A 20837-nucleotide genomic window follows, 5' to 3' on the forward strand; every position below is an offset into this window, starting at 1 on the left:
GTCACCAAATACTAAGGATTATCTGCCTTTGGAGTCTGAAAGTGGCTGTCAGCCTGGAAGGGGACCCCCCCCAATTCTCAAAGTACTTCATTTCTTCCTTCACGGTGGCTGCTCCCATAGTCACCAGTCAGCAGAGAGGGGAAAAGGGAAAGGCACGTCCATACTTTTCAGGGCACCGCCTAAGTGGCACACATTCCTTTCATTCAATTCCCATTGGCCATTATTTACTGGCAAACCCACACCTAGCCGTCAGGGAGGTGGGACGATGGAGTCTAGAAGAACGGCCTAAACTTTTAAGGAGAAAACTTGTCATGGTTCAGGCACGAGCTCCTGGTGTCTATCCCAAGTACATGTCTGTCCTGACTGATCCTGAACCACACACGTCATATGCTTCTCCCACTGGCCTGTGCTTCCCGCCTGCAGCCGGAGTTCCCGGCATCGGTTAGGCCCCGTGGCGGAGCAAGTCGCCACAGCGAAGCACCATGCTTGCAAAGGGGGAACCGCTGGAAATGGCTGAAGTAGCCACTGGCCCCCGCCTTAATGTCACACCACAGCCCGCTCCATCACTGACACCCTGAGGGAGGAGCCAGCAGAACCTCCCTACCGGTGGCCTCTCCCCTGCCTCCCTGGTCCTGAACTGTGGCCCTTCTGATCCCCGCAACGTGCCCAGCAGACACCGACTGACTGTCCCTCTCTCATCTCCCCTGGACCTTACATTTCTTATTTTAAAAGGGTGACCTCAAGCCCTGGTCCAGCTCCGACAGACCCCTCGATTCCAGGAGGAGAAAATCTCAGAAAAAGCACAGGCCGCAAGTAAACGCCTGGGAGGCGAGTGGGGGTTGGCGAGGCCGAGCCATCTCCTGCCCCTGGAGAAAACGCAGACGGGGGCGGGGGGGGGCCCAGTCCAAAGACCCCGTCTACTCAGAGGGATGAGGACGAGTAACTTCCACAGGGCGTGTCTGCTCTCGCAGAACCAGACAGGGCAGGAGGGATGCGCACCTATAGTTGCACACATCTCGGGTAGCCTCACACACAACTGCGGGACCGCGTGTGCAGTACCAACAGTTGCCGCGGGACGTCTCGCCGTTGTTATCGCGAGAGCAAAACCAGCGCCCAGTTAGAGGCACGTCGATTCCACTGCGCAAGCGCGATTCTGCCCGCGCCCCTATTTTCCGTACGGGCGTGTCGGTGCGAGGTCCAGACGCCGAGGGAGGGCCGCCTACGGGAGCTCGCCTGCGTTTTCTCCCCCTCCCCGGGTCAATTCTCCATTTCGCTTCCGGTCCCTCACTTCTGGTCCTTCCCAGTTATCCTTCCGACTCAGAAGCCGGTGGTGCGGTCACCTAGAACCTTCAGTTCCCGTCCGGGTCGGCCGCGCCTGGGGCGGCGAAGCTCCCTGGGCTAGACCCGCGCGGCCTGAGGGCGGCGCCCTCCCTCGCACCATGGTGAGTGGGGCCTGGAGTGAGGGAGGCGAGCGGCGGGCCGGGTCCGGGGCGCCCAGGGGACCCCTGCGGGTTACAGGATCCGCGGCTGGGACGCGGGGGTCTTCGCGCCGCGTGAGCCCAGAGGCCGGAGGAAGCTGAGCCTCGGCGCCGCCGCGCCGTCCGCGGCCGTGCTTAGTCCGGACGGCGCGCTGTAGTTCCCCACCGGGAAGCCGAGGCTCCGGGAGGCGCAGGGCCGGCGCCGCGTCCCGTGCGGGGCCCAGCAGCGGTTCCTGCTCTATTTGCCTTGTGTCTGCTCTCCGGCTCCCCAACGGGGAGCTTCCCGAGGGCAGGGTATTCCCACCTCTGCCTCCTTAACGCCTGACGCGGTGTGTGGCGCGTTGTCGGGGTCCAGGGATGGACGAGTGGCCGGCGTCGTGTGACTGCAGGAGGGTGTGATCGCTGTAGTCGGGCGCTGGTGGTCGGCTGCTTCATTTGTTCTAGAAGCGCTCACGACGGAACACGCAGAGTGCCGGCACAAAGGAGATACTCTTACATGTTGGTTACCATAATGGTCTCATTAAGCGAAGCACACGACGCCGTAATAAATGGTAGAAGGTGTATTGGATGCCACTGTAGACTGATGAGCCCAAGATCCGGAGGACGAGAGAAACCGGTGGACAAAAAGCAGCCCTTTCTATTCTCCAGCCCTCGGAGGATATGCCCCGTATTACTGCTTCATACTAGCCGGCTCAGCCTCTTGATTCTGCCTCTTGTTTCTGAACTCTGACAAACATAGGGAATCGCCGGTCTCCGTTCCCTAGCAGGACAGAAGGATCCCTGGGCCTGGCTGTTTCTGGCAAACTGTCACCAACACACATTCATATTTGTGGGTTTCCATCACCCCTGGTACATGCCCTTATCCCAAGATTTATGGTTTTTTGGGGGAAATTCCTATGAGTTCCCTCAAAAGGAAGAACTGTGACCGAATTCCTAGTACCCAGCGCGGTGTTTCAAGCATGGAGTAAGCATTGAGAAATATTAAATTAAATACTTAGAATCTGTAGGCTTTAATGAAATAGGTAGGACACAGCCTCAGCCCTCAAGATGATGGCTTCTCCTGGGAGAACCTCTGTTTTATTCCTTAGTAGATAGTGTGTTCATTTATCTACCAAACAAACTTGACAAGTTTGTTTCTGTGTCCATTGAAAGGGAGAGTCAAAAAGATTTAAATTGAGCTCGCTTTTGCTGAGCATCTGATGACTTCATGTATTTATCTCATTACATCATCATGATATCTTTATGAGGTAAAAGGTATGATCCCTGCTGTAAAGGTGGGGGAACTGAGGCTTAGAGAGACAACTTCTCAGGGATGGTAAGTTGGAGAGCTGGGAGTGAAACTCAAGTCCTTGACTCAGCAAGTACAATTTCTACTTACACTACAACCCGGAAAATGTGTTCGTGCCTAGCACTGTGTTTCAGGGATAATTGACTTGACATCAGTGCAACAGTATTTATATAAAACTCACTTTGTAAAAGTCAGTCTTTCCTCCCTCAAATTTCTCTGGCAGGGAACAGACAATTGTGATGCTGGGTGGAAATTGTGTGGTAGGTATAAACCCAGACAAAGGGGGGCAGCCTGGCTGGGATGAAGGGGCCACAGAAGAATTATCTGGGACGGTGATAACACAGGTAAATTCTGAAGGATGAGTGGCCAGATCCAAGGGGTTTGGGGGAATGGAGGAGTAAAGAATTCAGGTAGAGAGAGCAGCGTAAGTAAGGCCACAGGATGTGGGCATCTTGTGATCGATGTTGCGATTGTTACTGTGTTCGTGCACTAGTGCAGGCATTCTGCTTGTGCCTGTGTCCTTGTGAAACTTTTCTCTACAAAGTAAATGAAACGTTTTTCTAGAAAGTAAAAGAAAAAGCTCTTTAAACATGGGTGTTTTTCTTCCCTTCTCTCCTTTTAGGCCCGAAATGCGGAAAAGGCCATGTACGTATCAACTCGATTTCGTCTGTAAATTTCTGTTTGGTCTTTTGATATAGCTTTCTTTCTCTGCCTGTGTTGAAATAGTATTCGTATAGTAGTTGCCCATACATTTGTTTTCCCCATAGTGTTTTCTGACAGCTCCCAGAACTTATTCTGGATGAACATTGGCTCACCTGGGGTGGTGCAGGGGCTGTTAGAGTGACAGCCCATAATATTAGTCTTTTTAACATCTGGATGTGTTGCTCACCACAGTGGCCTGATGAGTAGAGTTTCCCACAGTCCAGTCCTTACACGCCGTATGGGTGAAAGGAACACAAATCCTTATAAGCCCTACCTTTTGGAACATGGAAACTCATAACTTCTCTGGTTTCTTGATTGCAATACGTATATATGTTTATGAGTGATGGTTGAGCAGATTTACCCATCCAGGAACTTGGATGATAAGAGATCTTCGAGCAGGATCTAACGGAGTCTCCTCTGTTCCCGGTAGGACGGCCTTAGCAAGATTTCGCCAAGCTCAGCTGGAAGAGGGAAAAGTAAAGGTTGGTTTAAATCTTCCTCATGAATTTTTAAATTATTGAGAAGAAGTGCAGTACGACTCCCTCCTGAACAGACTTCAGACTCCAGATCTTCCTCTTTCTCGTCCACGCTTTCCTGTGTCTTATGAGTCTGTACACTTGAATCCCAGGTAGCTGGGGCAGTGTGACGATCTGACTACTTGTGCTTCTGTCTGCTCTGTAATGTGATGATTGGGTTTCCATGTTATCCCAGCACTGTCTAATACTGAATAGCACAAAGTGGGGTGTGCTGTGAGGAGCAGCTCTAACCTGAAACCAGTAATGACCTTAGCTCATGGAGACTCAGCCAGGTTAGGGGTGATATGTACTGTTGTTTGGATATTTTGGTGTTTTTTTTTTAATTATACACACACCCGCACACACACCTGTATACACACAGACATGCATGTATGTTTATGTTTGTTCTAAACACTGAGAGCTGTCATTTCCTAAGGTAGTATAAGTATGCCATGAAATGGGTATAACCGGTGTACTTCGCCATCTCTCTGTAACAACTGACCCTGAACAACACGGGTTTGAACTGCATTGGTTCACTTATACACGGATTTTTTCAACGGTAAATACTACAGAACTACACAGTTTGTGCTTGGTTGAATCTGTGGATGCGGAGGAAACACGGATGCTGAAGCCCGACTGTAAGTTATACTTGGGTTAACCCCCATGTTGCTCAAGGGTCAAGTGTACTGGACTTTTACGTTGTTTCCAGTGGCTGCCTGTACCAGGTGCAGTGCAGTGAATGTTTCTGCCTGTGTAGTTCTTTCCTAAGGAGAGGCTGCAGCGTGAGCCATAAGGCTTGAAGAAGAGCACCTGCAACCGAAGCTGCAGATGTCTTTAGCCTGTTCGACATTTCAGGCTTCAGGCCTGAGTCAGTCATGAGTGTTGCACAAAGCCTGTAATCTCATACAGTACAGCGGCAGCATGTGTTTGGCTTTTCCTTAGGAACGAAGACCCTTCCTCGCCTCGGAGTGTACTGAGCTGCCCAAAGCCGAGAAGTGGAGACGACAGGTACGTGCTGGGTGAATCTGATCTTACAGGAGAACAGGTCCCTGATGGCTTTTGTACCTACATGACTCTTCAACCAGAATTCTAAGAATTTTTCATTACTCATTTTGAATTATTTTTTTCTTATGCTTTCAGACTTACTCAAAAGTCATAAAAATATATTGCCTTTTATTTTTTTCACAGATCATTGGAGAGATCTCAAAAAAAGTGGCTCAAATTCAGAATGGTAAGCTAGCTTGTCTGTTTAAAGTGCTCGATTCTCAAATCCACAATTAGCCTTGGGGACGTCAGCCTCCTCTCTCAATAATCAATAGAACAAATAGGTACAAAATGAGTAAGAACATAGAAGAACTGAACAATAATATCGATCAGTTTGACCTAGTTGACCTTTATGGAACACTCCACCTCACAGAAAAGAGTACATTTTCTTTTTTTAAGAGCAAATGGAATATTCACCAAAATAAAGCATATTCTAAGTTATAATATGAATGTTAGCAAACTTAAAATAATTAAAATTTTGCAAAGTATGTTCACTGATTATAACACAGTTAACATAGAAATGGATAACAAAAAGACATCTGGAAAATTCCTAACTATTTAGAAGTTAGACATACTTCTAAACAACCCATATATGTAAGAGGAAACCTCAAGGAGATTAGAAAATATTTTGAATTGAATGAGAATGAAAACATAATGTCAGAATTCAGGGGGCAAAAAAATTTATGGCATGCATGTAAAGCAGTGTTTAGGTGAAAATTTATAGCATTAAAATAAAAGAAAATAAGAAAGGTCTCAAAGTCAGTGATCTAAGCTTCTACCCTAAGAAACTGAAAAGGAAGAGCAAATTAATTCCAAAGTGAGCAGAAGGAAGGAAATAATAAAGAGAAGAAGTCAATGAAATTGAAAACAAGATGACTAGAGAAAATAGAACAAAAGCGGGTTCTTTAAAAAGATCAGGACTTACCTGTTGGCGCAGTGGTTAAGAATCCACCGGCCAATGCAGGGGCCCACGTGCCACATGCAGCAGCAACGGAGACCCAGCGCAGCCAAAAATCAATAAATAAAATTTAAAAAATAAAAAGATCAGTAAAATCGATAAACTTCCAGTCAGACAGACTGATCAAGAAAAAACGAAAACACATGGGACTTCCCTGGTGGTCCAGCGGTATAGAGTCCACCTTCCAATGCAGGGGACACAGGTTCAATCCCTGGTCGGGGAACTAAAATCCCGCATGCCACAGGGCAACTAAGCCCGTTCGCCACAACTAGAGAACCTGTGTGCCACAAACTACAGAGCCCATGCTCCCTGGAGCCTGCACTCCACAACTAGGGAGAGAAAGCCCGCACGCTGCAACAAGAGAGAACTCCGCACACCACAAAGAAGAGCACACACGCCACAACAAGCGCCGCAACGAAAGCCCGCGTACAGCAACAAAGACCCAATGCAGGCAAAAATAAAAACAAAAACCAAAAAAAAACCCTCAGCTAACTGGGAATTGAAGGGAACTTTTTTTTTTCCCCTGATAAGGCACTTCTACCAAAAAACCTATAGCTAGCTATAGGTTGAATGCTTTCCTCCTAAGATCAGGAACAAGGTAGAGATATCCATTCTCACCACTTCTATTCAGTATTGTACTGGAATTCCCTTCCAGTACAATAAAGCAAGAAAAGGAAATAAAAGGCCCAAAGATTGGAAGGGAAGAAAAATGCTCTATTCTGAGGTGACATAATTTTCTATATAGAAAATCCCAAGGAATCTACAGAAAGATTTCTAAAATGAATAAATGAGTTTAGCAAGATCACAGAATAGAAGGTCAATACACGAAAGTCAATTCTGTTTCTGTGTACTAGCAGTGAACATTTGGAACTAGAACTTTTATTAAAGTGTTACTTACAGAAGCATCAAAACACAAGAAATACTTAGGTATAAATCTAACAAAATGTATATATGATCTGTATGCTGAAAACTATAAAACAGTGATGAAAGAGTCAAAGAACCAATCAAATGGAGACGTAGACAGTGTTTGTGGATGGGAAGACTCAATATAGGAAAGGTGTTGATTCTTTTTCTTTACGAAATCTATCATAGTCAGAATCCCAGCAGTGGTTTTTGGTTTATGTTGACGAACTGTTTCTAAAATTTAAATGGAAAGGCAAAGGAACTAGAATAGCCAAAACAGTTTTGAAAAAGAAAAAAATTGGAGTATTCGTAACACCTAATTTCATGATTTAATGTAAAGCTAAAGGTATTCAAGACAATTGGGTATTGGTGAAAGATAGACACACAGACCAGTTGAACAGAGTAATAAGTCCAGAAATAGGGGCACACGTATGTGGTCAGTTGACTTGACAAAGTACAAAAGCAATTCAGTGGAGAAGGGGAGGGTTTCTCCCTTGGAATAGCCCCAACTGCTCCCGGCTCCCATCCGCCAACAACAACACCTCAGCAAACGCCCTGTCGTCATCCCTTTAAATCCATCCCTTAGGGACTTCCCTGGCGGCCCAGTGGTTAAGAGCCCACGCTTCCGCTGCAGGGGGCGCGGGTTCGATCCCTGGTAGGGGAAGTAAGATACGGCGTGCTGTACAGTGCGGCCAAAAACTAAGTAAAAAATAAAGACTATAAATCTGTCCCTTAGGCTCAGTTCTCAGGCCCTAGTCTTTGTCAAAGATGTTGCCACTTAACAAGGTGGGAACAAGCCCTTTCCTGAAAGGACTAGACTAACACAGACTGCCGCCAACCCTAACGCTGACGCTGCCTCACTGCATCTTGGCGGACATTGATTGGACGCTGTGTCCCCACCTCTAAGAATTTACTGTTTCAGTGGTGGTATAAATGGAGCTGCAGGATTGCTTCAGTTTGTATCTCTGTGGTTGCTAATGAGGATGAAGTTTTTTCCCCCCCAGCGCTGCTGAAACTGTGCATGATTGTTGCCCTTCCATGATTTCGGTGTGGGTGGGTTTTCTTATAAATTGAAATAGTATCTTTGTGTTAGGCACCTTATTAGGTGTTTACATTCATTCTTAAGGCTACAACATCGACTGGTATTTTCAAGAAACGATAGGACGTTTTTGTTTTCTAGCTGGTCTAGGTGAATTCCGAATTCGTGACCTGAATGATGAAATTAACAAGCTGCTAAGAGAGAAGGGACACTGGGAGGCCCGGATCAAGGAGCTGGGTGGTCCTGACTATGGGGTAAGTAAGCCGCAGCCCTGGTGGCTGAGCTCGGGTGCTGTCTGCCTGCAGGGTGGCTCCTGCTGCCCCCGCAGCCCTGCCACAGAGTAGGCACTGGAGAGATGAAAGGAGGCTTGAAAGTGCCTGTTGTGCGTGGACAGGAAACGTGAAAGCACGGGCCAGTGGTGCTTAAAGGTCCACAGTGCAGGCCTCAGTACGTGTACTGGCCAGGTGTTCCAGAGTGAGCCGCTCGGGCTCCCTGGGCCTCTTGTTTGAAATGACCGTGGCCCCTCACAGCCTTCTCTGAACTTGAGAATTGGGGCAACCATTCCATTGTCGGCTTCTGTACTCAAGGGGGCCCTGGGGACATGGCTGTGTTTCCTTTCTCTGGATTCTTTAAATGCAGTATTCTAGAACAGTGACTTTCAAGCTTTTAGGCCCATGACCCACTAAATAAACACACACACACACACACACACACTCACTCGCTCACTCACTATATCACAACACAGTACTGAAAAGATGCTTGGTATATGTTGCTGCACTTTGATATTTTCTATTCTGTTTTTTTTTTTCTGTTCTATCTTGATTTTTAAAAAATTGATGATTATGACCCATGTAATGGATTTCACGACCCGCCAGTGGGTGTCAACTTTGAAAAATGCTGCCCCAGGCCCTGCCCCATTTTCCCAGGTCATTTGAACCAGTAGTATGTAGTCAGTGGACTGTAGTATGTTATGTAAGAAATCTGTGCAGTTTTTCTATGTATTTAATGCAAAACCACAGTTCTCACGTTAGTACCTGGCCTAAAAATGAGGCACTTATTCTTGTCGCAGAAGGAAAGGCACTTCCACTCCTGCAGTACCTGTGCTAGGAATGTTCTCACTGCATCTTCAGTAGTTTTGTGACGGTGATTTTGCTCCCTGTCAGACTGCTTTAGTGCAGGGGTTTATTACCCTTCCTGGAGGGGTTACAAAATTAATATGTACAATATTCTTAAGTTCCACCACCCAGAGTCAACAGTAATGTTTTTATGTATTTCCTTGTAGAGTCTTTTTTTTTAATTAATTTTTTTTATTTGTTGGCTGCGGTGGGTCTTCGTTGCTGTGCGTGGGCTTTCTCTAGTTGCGGTGAGCGGGGGCTACTCTTCATTGCAGTGCGCGGGCTTCTCCTTGCCGTAGCTTCTCTTGTTGTGGAGCGTGGGTTCTAGGCGCGTGGGCTTCAGTAGTTGTGGTTCGCAGGCTCTAGAACACAGGCTCAGTAGTTGTGGCGCATGGGCTTAGTTGCTCCGTGGCATGTGGGATCTTCCCGGACTGGGGCTCGAACCCGTGTCCCCTGCATTGGCAGGCGGATTCTTAACCACTGCGCCACCAGGGAAGCCCTAGCGTCTTTTTAATGCTAAAGAATTTTATTTTCATTTTCTATGTACAAAAGTAACACTTAGGGAATTCCCTGGTGGTCCAGTGGTTAGGACTCAGCACTTTAACTGCCGTGGCCCAGGTTCTATCCCTCGTCGGGGAACTAAGATGCTGCAAGCCGCTCAGTGCAGCTGAAAAAAAAAAAAGTGACACGTTTAGAGTTGGTTTTACAAGATGGTGGTGATGGTTGCATGACGCTATGAATGTACTAATACCACTGACCTGGACACTTAAAAATGGTTAAGACGGCAAATTTTATGTTACGTGTATTTTAGTACAATAATAAGAGAAAAAGTAATATATTGTTATTACGTTCAGAAAAGTATAGAGCAGAACACCATGCAGTCATGATCCTTCTAACTAGGAGCAACTTCTGGAATATTTCCGTCCATTGTTTTCCCATGAGTCCTGTAACTGAGGTCATACTCATGTATGTACAATTTTGGTTCTAGGTTTTATACTTCTTTTCAAAATGGTAACTTGGATTGTATAAAGAGTACCTACTTTTATGTCAAAAAAAAGAATACATAACAAAAATATAAAAATTCTAAAGTATAAAAAAATTTTATATATTCTATGTGTGGTACAGATTACATTATATATTTTCCTACCACTGAGAAATGACTGCTATTAACATTTTCTACTTATCTTTCTAGAATTTCTTCTATATATATATTTATTTTTACAGATAATGATTCATTATTCTAACTATATGCTTTGTTCACTTAACAGTTTATCAGACACATATGTTCATGTCAGTAAATAATCATTTATATAATCGTTTCAAAAAGCATTTCTGAGCTCATAGAAAGTTCCACAAATTGTATAGAGCAATCCTATGTACCCTTTATACAGATTTACCAGTTTTTAACATTTTTCTGTATTTGCTTTATCATTTTCTGTGTGTACCTTGAGATTTATTTTCTCTGAACCGTTTGAGGCTTAAATACATCATGTTCCTTTACTCTTTAATACTTAAGGGGTATTTCCTAAGAAATACTTTTGTGTGTATTTCCTAAGAATAAGAATGTTCTCTTATATAACCATGGTAGAGTTTAAGACATTTAACTTTGATACAATCATTTGGCTGTTTTATTGATTTTCATCCTTTATGGCCTTTCCCCTTATAGTACAGAGCCTTGTCCAGGGTCACATACTGTATGAAGTTGTCAACATCATCATTTTTAGTGGAGAGAATTCCATCTTCTGGATATTTCATTTGTCTTCTACTGCTTGTCATTTAGGTTTTTTGCAATTTTTTAAACCTTTTTTCACTTAACATTATATTGTGTTTTTCTAAGTCAATAAAAGTGTTCCATATGAACCGTCATTTTTAAGCTATAGGATATATTCCATCCTGAATATGCTATAATTTACTTAAATCATCCTCTTACTGTTAGGTATTTAGGTTGATTTTTAAAGGATTAAAAAACGTACCTAAGTATATTTCTGTTGTACATGAATATTTTCTACCTTTAGCGTTATTATCTTAAATCTATTTGCAAACATGGAAATACTGGGTTTAAGGATCAGATCCATTTTCTCTTCTTCCTTCTCAATAAGAAAGTTGGCCCTAAAATGCTGGATCATGAAGGGAAAGAAGTCCCAGGAAATCGAGGTTACAAGTACTTCGGAGCAGCGAAAGACTTGCCTGGCGTCAGAGAACTGTTTGAGAGAGAACGTAAGTAACTGGTGTTCGCCGGGGTGTTAGCCTGGAATTCTTGGTCCTGCTTGTAACAGTAGACATGCCGTCTGCAGGGCACTCTTCCTATGCCATTTCTTAGCCACACAGCAGCCCCGTGTCCTCAGAGGATTATCGTTCTCAGGTGGGCACACAGTTGGGGTGAGAACGGGAACCCAGAACTGACGGGTATCAGGTTGTAGGCTCTGCCCACACCCGTCTGAGTGTGAACGAGGAATCTCCCTGTTTGCAGTTCAGTCAGCTTCATTTTCATTTACGTGTTTAGTTGAAAAAACTCTTAACTGAAGGACACGTGACACCTTGGGCCAAACCCTGAAATGCACAAGTGGAAGAGAGTGAATCCAAGCCGGGTACCCTCTCCACTCCTGCCCTTCCCTCCACAGCCCTGGGAGCCTCCAAAATGCAGTTGGAAACTGCTGGTCTGGAATTTCTGTGTATCTTAATTTTGACTTTTCAAGAAGCAGTCCAAGCGTTTTATAGAAAGCAGTGTGGAAGGTAGAGAAGGATGAGACCAGGATTCCTCCCACTGCTGGCGTTCTGCTGTTTCCTTCCAGTCGGTTTTCCTGTTTGTTTAAAAATACAGTTCTGCTCACTCTTACATTCATTACGCACACCCTGGTTTTGCATGCGTGATGGACATCACTTAAAATAATTCAGAGTTTAAATGTCATGCCGTTTATTATGAATGCAGTATAATTTTATTATAGATAAGTTGTAAAATACAGAAAATCAGAAGAAACACCCACGTTTTCACAACTTATAGATGATGGTTGTTGACATGTTGGGGTGTATCCCCTTACAGAGTTTTAAGGCTCCTAAAATGAGAGTGTGCTGTGTATGTTACTTTTTTTTTTTTGCTTTTACATTGTTTCTAAATTTATTTTTATTCCAGTCATAGAGTGTTTTTTTTTTTTTTAACCAAGAAAGTGCACAACTTAGTCTTAATGCGTATGATGGAAATAGTAGCACAGGGACTTCCCTGGTGGTCCAGTGGTTATGACTCTCTGCCTCCACTACGGGGGGCACGGGTTTAAACCCTGGTTGGGAAACTAATATCCCGGATGCCGCATGGCAAAAAAACCATAAAAATAGTAGCACAGTCCCCTTGACCCCCATCCCCGCGCCCTGCTAGAGATGACCCGTCACTGTTATTATCTGTTTCGAATGTTCCCTTCTAGCCTTTTCCATGCACTTCCATGCTTATTTCATCAACTAAATTATGTCAGCATAAGTGACAGGTGACTCAACCCCAATTACTTTAGGCAGAAAAGTCTATAAATTTATTGGCTCACATAACTGACAAGTTTGCCTTCAGGAATGGCTGGTTCCAGGTCACATTGCTCCGTTTTGCAGTTTTGGCTTCCATCCTGTGAGCTTTTTTCTCTGTCTCACTCTCCTCTTGTGGTGGCTGGTTGTCCGTCATCGACTTAAATTCTGTTCTCTCTCAGCAACAGATTTCCGCGCCCCCCCCCCCCCCCCCCCCCCGCAACAATTGAAGCAGAATTCCCAGAATTGAGTCTGGTTGGCTTTGGTTGGATCACAGCTCCATCCTGTGGCCGGAATGCATGCAGTGCTCTGAGCCTGCTAGGTTCAGCCCCGTCCTGGATGCAGCCCACGCGGTGGAGGGGTGGACAGGGTTGTGTGTGCAGTCCGTCCATGTCCTCTCATGGTTCTCCTTAGAATGCCAAGTGATGTGACGGATTAGAGAGTCTCAGGGATTAACCGTACTTGGTGTGACCATCCCTCCTTTGGTATTTAGTTATTTCTAGATGTTTATAATTATAACATTTTTGCTGATCTGGTGCTTGAAACAATGTATTATTTTTATTTTTTTGTTCCCCCCCATTACTAATGAAATTGACAATCGAATTCAGTTACTAAATGAAATTTTCATACATAAGAGTTTTTTCTTCTTCAATTATCAGCTTTTATTCTTTGACTAATCTGTTGGATCGTCATTTCCCTTTTGATTTTCAAGTATTACTAAATATTCTGAATAGTAATTCTTAGTCTGAAAGTATTTTCTTCAGGAATTTCTCATTTATCTTTTGTGTTTATAGTTTCTTTTGTTTTATCTGTACTCTTAGTTTTTTCATTAAATATTATGGCATTTTCTGTGTTGTTAAGGCACCTGTGAAGCGGCATTACTGGGGCTGCAGGATCATTAAATATTATGGCATTTTCTGTGTTGTTAAGGCACCTGTGAAGCGGCATTACTGGGGCTGCAGGATCGCCTCCCCTTGTTAAGGCACCTGTGAAGCGGCATTACTGGGGCTGCAGGATCGCCTCCCCTCTGCCATGCTTGAATTGCAGATCACAGTCCTTGGCTGTCCAAGTTTTCACTGTTGTATGAATAACGCTGTGATGCACACCTCTGTCCGTAAAGCTTTGCCAGCTTTTGTTTCTGTTTTTTAAATTAGGGTAGATTCCTTCTAAATGGACTAATTGGGTCAAAGATTTCAACCCTGATTTAATTTTACTTATTTATTTATTTTAAATTTATTTATTTATTTACTTTTGGCTGCATTGGGTCTCTCTTGCAGTGTGCAGGCTTTCTCTAGTTGCAGCGAGCAGGGGCTACTCTTCGGTGCGGTGCACAGGCTTCTCATCGTGGTAGCTTCTCTTGTGGAGCACAGGCTCTAGGTGTGCGGGCTTTTAGTAGTTGTGGCTCGTGAGCTCAGTAGTTGTGGCTCAGTAGCTGTGGCGCAAGGGCTTAGTTGCTATCCGCAGCATGTGGGATCTTCCGGGACCAGGGCTTGAACCCGTGTCCCCTGCGTTGGCAGGTGGATTGTTAACCACTGCGCCACTGGGGAAGCCCTTAACACTGATTTTAAAAAGGGTGGTACCACGTATATAATCCCATTACTCGTGTAGAGAAGTGCCTATTTCATGATATTTTGATGAACGCACCTACTATATGCCTGCGTAACATTGTATGAGGAGAAGGCTTGAGTGAGATTATGACGGGGAATTCAGCTAAGCTGGTGAATTCTTTCTTTTAGCTCTTCCTCCTCCAAGAAAGACACGCGCTGAGCTCATGAAGGCGATCGATTTTGAATACTACGGTTACCTAGATGAAGACGATGGTGTTATTGTGCCTTTGGAACAGGAATATGAAAAGAAACGTAGGTCTGCGGGCATTTCATTTCATTGCTGCTGGCATCTGGTTTCTGTTCTCTCCCTTGGAAATGGGGTTTTATTTGTATTTTTATAAGGAACATGTTTTTTTAGGGCTTTTTAAAAAATTGAAGTAGTTGATGACAATATTATGTAAGTTACAGGTGTACAGTATAGAGATTCACGATTTTTAAAGGTATATTCCATTAGCAGTTATTATAAAATGTTGGCTGTATTCCCCATGTTGTATAATATATCCTTGTATAGCTTATTTTATCTTTTTTTAATCCAATTTATTTATTTATTTATTTATTTATGGCTTTGTTGGGTCTTCGTTTCTGTGCGTGGGCCTTTCTCTAGTTGTGGTGAGCCGGGGCCACTCTTCATCGCGGTGCGCGGGCCTCTCACTGTCGCAGCCTCTCTTGTTGCGGAGCACAAGCTCCAGTCGCGCAGGCTCAGTAGTTGTGGCTCATGAGCCTAGTTGCTCTGCGGCATGTGGGATCTTCCCAGACCAGGGCTCGAACCCGTGTCCCCTGCACTGGCAGGCAGATTCTCAACCACTGCGCCACCAGGGAAGCCCCAGCTTATTTTATCTTAATAGTTTGTACCTCTTAATCCCCTACCGCTAAATTGCCTCTTCCCCCTTCCGTCTCTCCACTGGTAACCACTAGTTTTTTCTCTATATCTGTGAGTCTGCTTCTTTTTTGTTATATTGACTAGTTTGTTGTATTTTTTAGATTCCACATATAAGTGATATCACACAGTATTTGTCTTTCTCCATCTGACTTCACTTAGTATGATAATCTGTAGGTCCATCATGTTGCTGCAAATGGCATCATTTCATTCTTTTTTATGGCTGAGTAGGACAGGATCCCATTGTGTATATGCGTGTGTGTGTGTGTGTGTGTGTGTCTGTGTGTGTGTGTATATATACACCACATCTTATTTACCCATCCGTCTGTTGATGGGCACTTAGTTTACTTCCATATCTTGGCAACTGTAAATAGTACTGCTATGAACATTGGGGTGCATGTATCTTTTCGAATTAGTGTTTTTGTTGTTTTCAGATATATACCCAGGAATGGAATTGCTGGATCACATGGTAGTTCTAGTTTTAGTTTTTTGAGAACCTCAGGGTGCTGAACTGGGGAGGATCTGGGTGTGTCTGCTAAAAGCTGCCCTCCCATCTGATTCCTGTCTGATTCCTGCCCGCCGGGGCAGGATGAAGGTGACCCTTTCCAGCAGGGAGGCCTTGGCCTCGCCCTGCATGGGGTTTGACGCTTTCTTAGAGGCCAGAGTGAGTAACGCCTGCTCTCCCTTGTGTGCAGTCAGAGCCGAGTTAGTGGACAAGTGGAAAGCAGAGAGAGAGGCCCGGCTGGCAAGAGGGGAGGAGGAGGAGGAGGAGGAGGAGGAGGCCGACATCTACGCCGTTGCCGACCAGGAGGTACTGGGGGGCGGCGCGGGACCCCCTGGCGCTCACCGCCTTCTCTGTGCCGCGGAGGATGGGGGCACGGTAGCAGGAAGCGCAGACGAGGGGCCAGGGTCGAGGCCCGGCTCTTGGCCCCGCCGCCGTCTGAGGCTTCGGCCTTCTCTCCTAGACGGTGGGGATGAAGGGCGCCTTCCGGGTTCACAGGGAGGGTTCCAGAGAGGAACGGCTGTGAGGGCACTTGTTAAACTGCTTTACACCGGGGATGACTTACGTGCATCTTAGAGATGGGCCCTCCTGAACGTGCTGGAATCGGATTTATAAACACATTTGAAGCCAGTGTGTTTTAGCCCATGACCTCATTGTTTCTGCTTAAATGGCAGTGTCAGTAACTCTTCTGTAGTCTTAACCACTGTCTGTTACAGCTGGAAATCAGCCCAGAGCAGAGAAGGGACTTCCTCAGGGGGTCCCGGTTGGGGATGGAGCTGTGATCCCTCAGGCAGAGCCCCCTTGCTCCCAGCACCCCTGCAGGCCTTGCTCCCTGGGCAGGTCCAGGATGGAGCTGATTTGCTCGACTGAGCAAGGGGAAGGGAAGCACCCATGCCTGGACTATGGGTCAGGCCCTGTGTGATGTCACATGGCTTGCCATGATGTCAGTGGCAAGGAAGCAGGCTCAGAGACGCTTAGGGACTTAGTCAGCGTCACACAGGATCTAGCAGACCTGAGGTTCGTGCCCTCAGGCAGGCATTTGAAACAGGATGGCAGCGTGCCCTAGGAAGATTTTCTCTAGATGCAAATAATCCATTTGCTCTTTGAAGAGATGTTTGTTTAATGAGTGGCTACTGTGAGGCCCACTCCAGGGGCAGGACAGCAAACACGATTCGCTTGTAGCTTGAAGCCCTGGGGGACAGTCCGTTCAGCAGACACTGTGGGAAATGGCAGCTGTGATAGGAGCTCTGGGTAGCGACATGGTGAAGGCAGGGCCAGTGAAGGCTTTGCTGGGGACGTGACCCTTCAGCTGAGATCCGGAAACAAGGGGGAAGTCACCAAGTGAAGAGGCAGCAGGGAACAGCGTGAGCGGACGAGCCCATGGGAGCGCGGGGGACAGAGGACGGGCCGGTGGCTGGAGGGCAGAGTGGAGGCTGCGGGAGGGGAGGTGGGCCAAGCAAGGGCCCCGGTTCCCCTGGGGAAGCATTTTCCTTTACCATGAGAACGATGGAAAGCCATCAGAGGATGTAAAAATTATTTATCCTGAAATGCTTAAGATTTACGGGAAGTTGCACAGCTGCTGCCGAGGTCCTGTGTCATCCTTCACCCAGTGTCCCCAGTGGCTTGCACAGTGCAGTGTCCACCGAGGGACCTGACGTGGTGTGACGCGCGTGGGCAGCGCTGTGTCTTTCATCACATGTGTGGATTCTTTGGGGCCACAACAGCCTTCCTTGTTGGAGTCTGCCTTGAGGAGTGGAACTTCCACCCTGGGCTCGCCTCGGTGATGCAGCCCGACTTTCCCAGAGCCCTGGGACCAGTTTCTCCTACCAGCAGTGTCTGAGAGCTCCCGCCGCGGCTTTCCTGGCAGCTGGTGACCTGCGGCGGGGGGTGGGGTCAGGGTCCGGCCCAGAGACCTGCGGGCAGTGGACCTGCCTCCACACAGGCCTCCTCTCTCCTCATGCCTCCAGGGCTACGTCATTCCTTAGTTTATGAGTGATCTCTGCTGACTCACAGGCAGCCTCTGAGTGATGCTTTCTTCTTTATATGCTTTTTTCAAGTTTAATTAAAAAAATAGATAATGTATTCTCAAGACTCAAAACACAAAAAGTATACAGAGATTTAACAGAGCTTATCTTTCGCAGCCCTGTCCTCTGTCCGCTGGCCCTCACTGAGATCACTGGCTTCTCTTTTCTTCCTCGTACAAGAGGTCGCGCAAAACAGTGTTCTGTTGCTTCTTGTACTTAACGCTGTGTCTTGGGTGTCTCTGTGTCTGAGAACAGAGCTTCCTCGTCGCTGTTTTTCCTTTTCAATGGCTGCAGGCTGGTGCACGTTATGGCGGTGCCAGCCCTTACTAACGGTCTCCTCTGCGCGGCCTCTGGTTGTGCTCTTTTGCAGTCTGATGAGGAGGGCGGCCAGGAGAAAGGAGGGGAGGACGGGCAGCAGAAGTTCATCGCTCACGTCCCGGTGCCGTCGCAGCAAGAGGTAGGACAGGCTGGGGGCCGCCTGGCCTCCGAGGGGCCCCACGGGGCGCTGTGTGGTTTTCTTGGTCCTTCCTGTCCCTTTGGGCGGCTCTCACTCCCTTCCACAGGGCGTTGGTCCCTGGGCTCAGGTTAGGGCGAGGCGTCCAGAAGAGGCACTGTTCCGTCTACCTTGGAGGCAGCAGTCCAGCACTCTGTTGCTCACCTGCTCCCCTGGCGGAGATCGGGGCCCTCGGACGCAGGGTGCTGGCCTCCCGTCCGGGCCCAGGCGGCGTGTTGGCCTTGTGGGGCCTGCGGCCTGAGCCCTCCGCTCTCCCGCCCGCAGATCGAGGAGGCGCTCGTGCGGAGGAAGAAGATGGAGCTCCTTCAGAAGTACACCAGCGAGACGCTGCAGGCCCAGAGCGAGGAGGCCAGGCGGCTCCTGGGCTACTAGGGCCGAGCTGGGGCCTCCGCCCAGCGCCGTGGTGGGTGAGCAGCCCCGGGCTGCCTGCCACTTCTCCTCCTCCCTCCCTCCCCTGCGTGCTGACCGAGGGCCGTTTGCCTGCCGGGATGCCCTGGTGTCACCTCGTCCCGGCGTTTTGCTGACGTGTGAACCCACTTACTTCTGTCTTGAGTGTGTAGGACACGCTGCTCCCTGTCAGCCTTTGAGTGTCTCACATAGCCTCCTCCTGTCATTTGGTGGGGAGGGCGACCAGTTAGTGACACTCCTAAAAAACGCAGACGTGTTTGTAACTCCTCTGGAAGAATGAGAAGGTGTGTGGGCCCCGAGCCCACATCCCACACGTCGCAGCCTGCGGAGCTCCACCTTCGGGGCAGCCCTGCCCTCAGTTCAGACCCCTCAGCTGGCCTTGCTCCTTCCTGCCCAGGTGGCAGGAGTTTGAGTTTGCTACTGCTGTCTAGGACTGGTTCTGCAGAGAGCTATTTTTATTAAATATTTTTGTGTGAAAGGCAACCTCCGGGTTTGGGCTGCCTGTCTTGAGGCCGTGTCTGCACTGGGACCTAAGTGAGGTTCACAGTCACCGCAGGGGACGGGGTTCCGAAACATGCAGCCCTGGTGTGGGAGGGCTGGGACCAGCGGCAGCCCGTCTGGGAGCTGAGGAGGTGGTGGGGCCGTCCTCCCATGGCCTCCGCACCCACGGCTGCGGATCAGGGCTGAAGCGGCAGGGCCCGTGGCGCCGGCCTTTGGGGAGCACACAGGGGATGCCCGGGAGTCGGTCCAAACCCACCGCCGAGTCTTTCCCTCCCGGTGGGGAGAACCCACAGCAGAGGCCGCAGCTCCAGGCAGAGTGGGGGGGCTCCCCACCCTCGGTGAGGGGCTGACCATCAGTGTGTGACCTGCCTTAGGATGTTCCCGAGCCAGGGTGGAGGGGGTCAGGCGGAGGCCGGGCAGGGTGGGGAGTGGCCGTGGGGAAGACGACCTGGGGCTTCAGAGCTGGGAGGGGAGGGGAGGGCACGGGACTGGGTCGGGGGTGGGGGTGGGGGGACTTCCCTTCCCTGGAGGCAGGGCTGGAGGCGCCCCTCGGCCGAGCCCCCGGGCTAGTGTGTGCAGGGAACAGAGAGGGTCAGGAGCGCTGGAGCGCTGGGAGGCCCGGGGCCGGGCAGGGTCAGACTCAGCCCTGGGACCCACATCCAGCCCGGGGCTGGCCCCAGGCAGGGGCTCAGGAGCGAACTCAGTGGGGACTTGGAGCAGGTCCCTCTGGACACCGGCCTCAGGTGCCCTGTCTTAAAGGCCAGGACTGGACCTGGTGCCGTCCGAGTTCCCCCCGGGTCTGGGCAGTCCCATGGGGTGGGCAGAGGCGGGGGGGGGGGCCTTGGGACAGCCAGCCCCTGGGGAGCGTTTGGAGGGCCCAGCTCAGATGGCCCAGTTACAGGGTTTTCGTCCAAGGGTCACTCGGGTGGGGCTCCTTGCATTCAGTGAGAGCAGGAGGTTCAAACGACAGGTGTTTCTTGTCCCTGGAAAGATGGTTGGCAGATGCATGGAGCTCGGCCCACCTGGACAGTCCCCCGAGTCTCCTCCCGACGGCCCCCAGGGTCTCGCGGTGGCTTCCCCGGATGGGATGTGGGCAGCACAGGAGTCCGTGTCTGGCATCTGAGGAAACTGGGGCTCTGCTCATCATGCACAGGTGTCCCCGGCAGAGATGGGCCAAACCCCAGGCTTCTTCCTGTACTGCAGGTCCCCGTTATTTGTCTGCCAGGGGCTGGGGAGGAGGCCTCTGCAGGGCTCCCCCCAGGCCTGGAACAGCAGGGGAGTGTGGCCACTGGTGGGGGTGTGGTCTCCATGGCCCAGCTCCACGGAAACTTTGACAAAATCTGTTTCATGGTTTATATCAGCTTTGGCTCTGCTCACAGTTTCCCAAACATAGATACACATGTCCATGGACTTCGCTCCCCTTTCCTCTCCCCTCTGCCCCACCGGCCCGGTTAGTGAGTCTGAAACACCAATCGCCACCTGTCATGCCTTAAGACTCCTACACCAGCCCCACCCGGGCCCCGCAGCGCCCTTCTCCCCTGCACCCCAGCCCTCTGCACTCTGCCCTGAGCCCACGTGCTCTGGCTCGGGCAATTTGTAAACCTGGACGAGATTAAAACCTTCCAGGGCGAGGGGGCCCATTTCGTTTCCTCCCAGACCACCCCATGCCCACCCCATCCTCTGCTACCACCAGCATCTCACTGCTTCCTCCCAAAGCCCCTGCTCGTACTAATGGAAGCAGTGACAGCAGAATCCAGCCGGGGGACATCAGGTCCACTAAAGAGCAGACAGGTCCACGGTGGAGGTGGCGGATTTCCACATCTGCTCCCCTCCTGCCTCACCCTCTCGCACTCTCCCC

General features: G+C 48.7%; 1 protein-coding gene across 1 annotated transcript; it reads left to right on the forward strand.

The window, feature by feature from the left end:
- Window positions 1-1312: 1312 nt before the first annotated feature.
- On the forward strand, window positions 1313-18460 carry ISY1 (ISY1 splicing factor homolog). The gene is made up of 11 exons (XM_065885659.1): window positions 1313-1442; window positions 3389-3411; window positions 3899-3950; window positions 4926-4991; window positions 5172-5214; window positions 8069-8181; window positions 11142-11259; window positions 14283-14405; window positions 15726-15841; window positions 17927-18013; window positions 18335-18460. The coding sequence occupies exons 1-11, from the start codon at window positions 1440-1442 to the stop codon at window positions 18440-18442; spliced, it is 852 nt and encodes a 283-aa protein (XP_065741731.1). The 5' UTR covers window positions 1313-1439; the 3' UTR covers window positions 18443-18460.
- Window positions 18461-20837: the final 2377 nt, after the last annotated feature.

The sequence above is a fragment of the Phocoena phocoena genome, chromosome 10 (genome assembly GCF_963924675.1).
Source record: "Phocoena phocoena chromosome 10, mPhoPho1.1, whole genome shotgun sequence".
Classification (NCBI taxonomy): domain Eukaryota; kingdom Metazoa; phylum Chordata; class Mammalia; order Artiodactyla; family Phocoenidae; genus Phocoena; species Phocoena phocoena.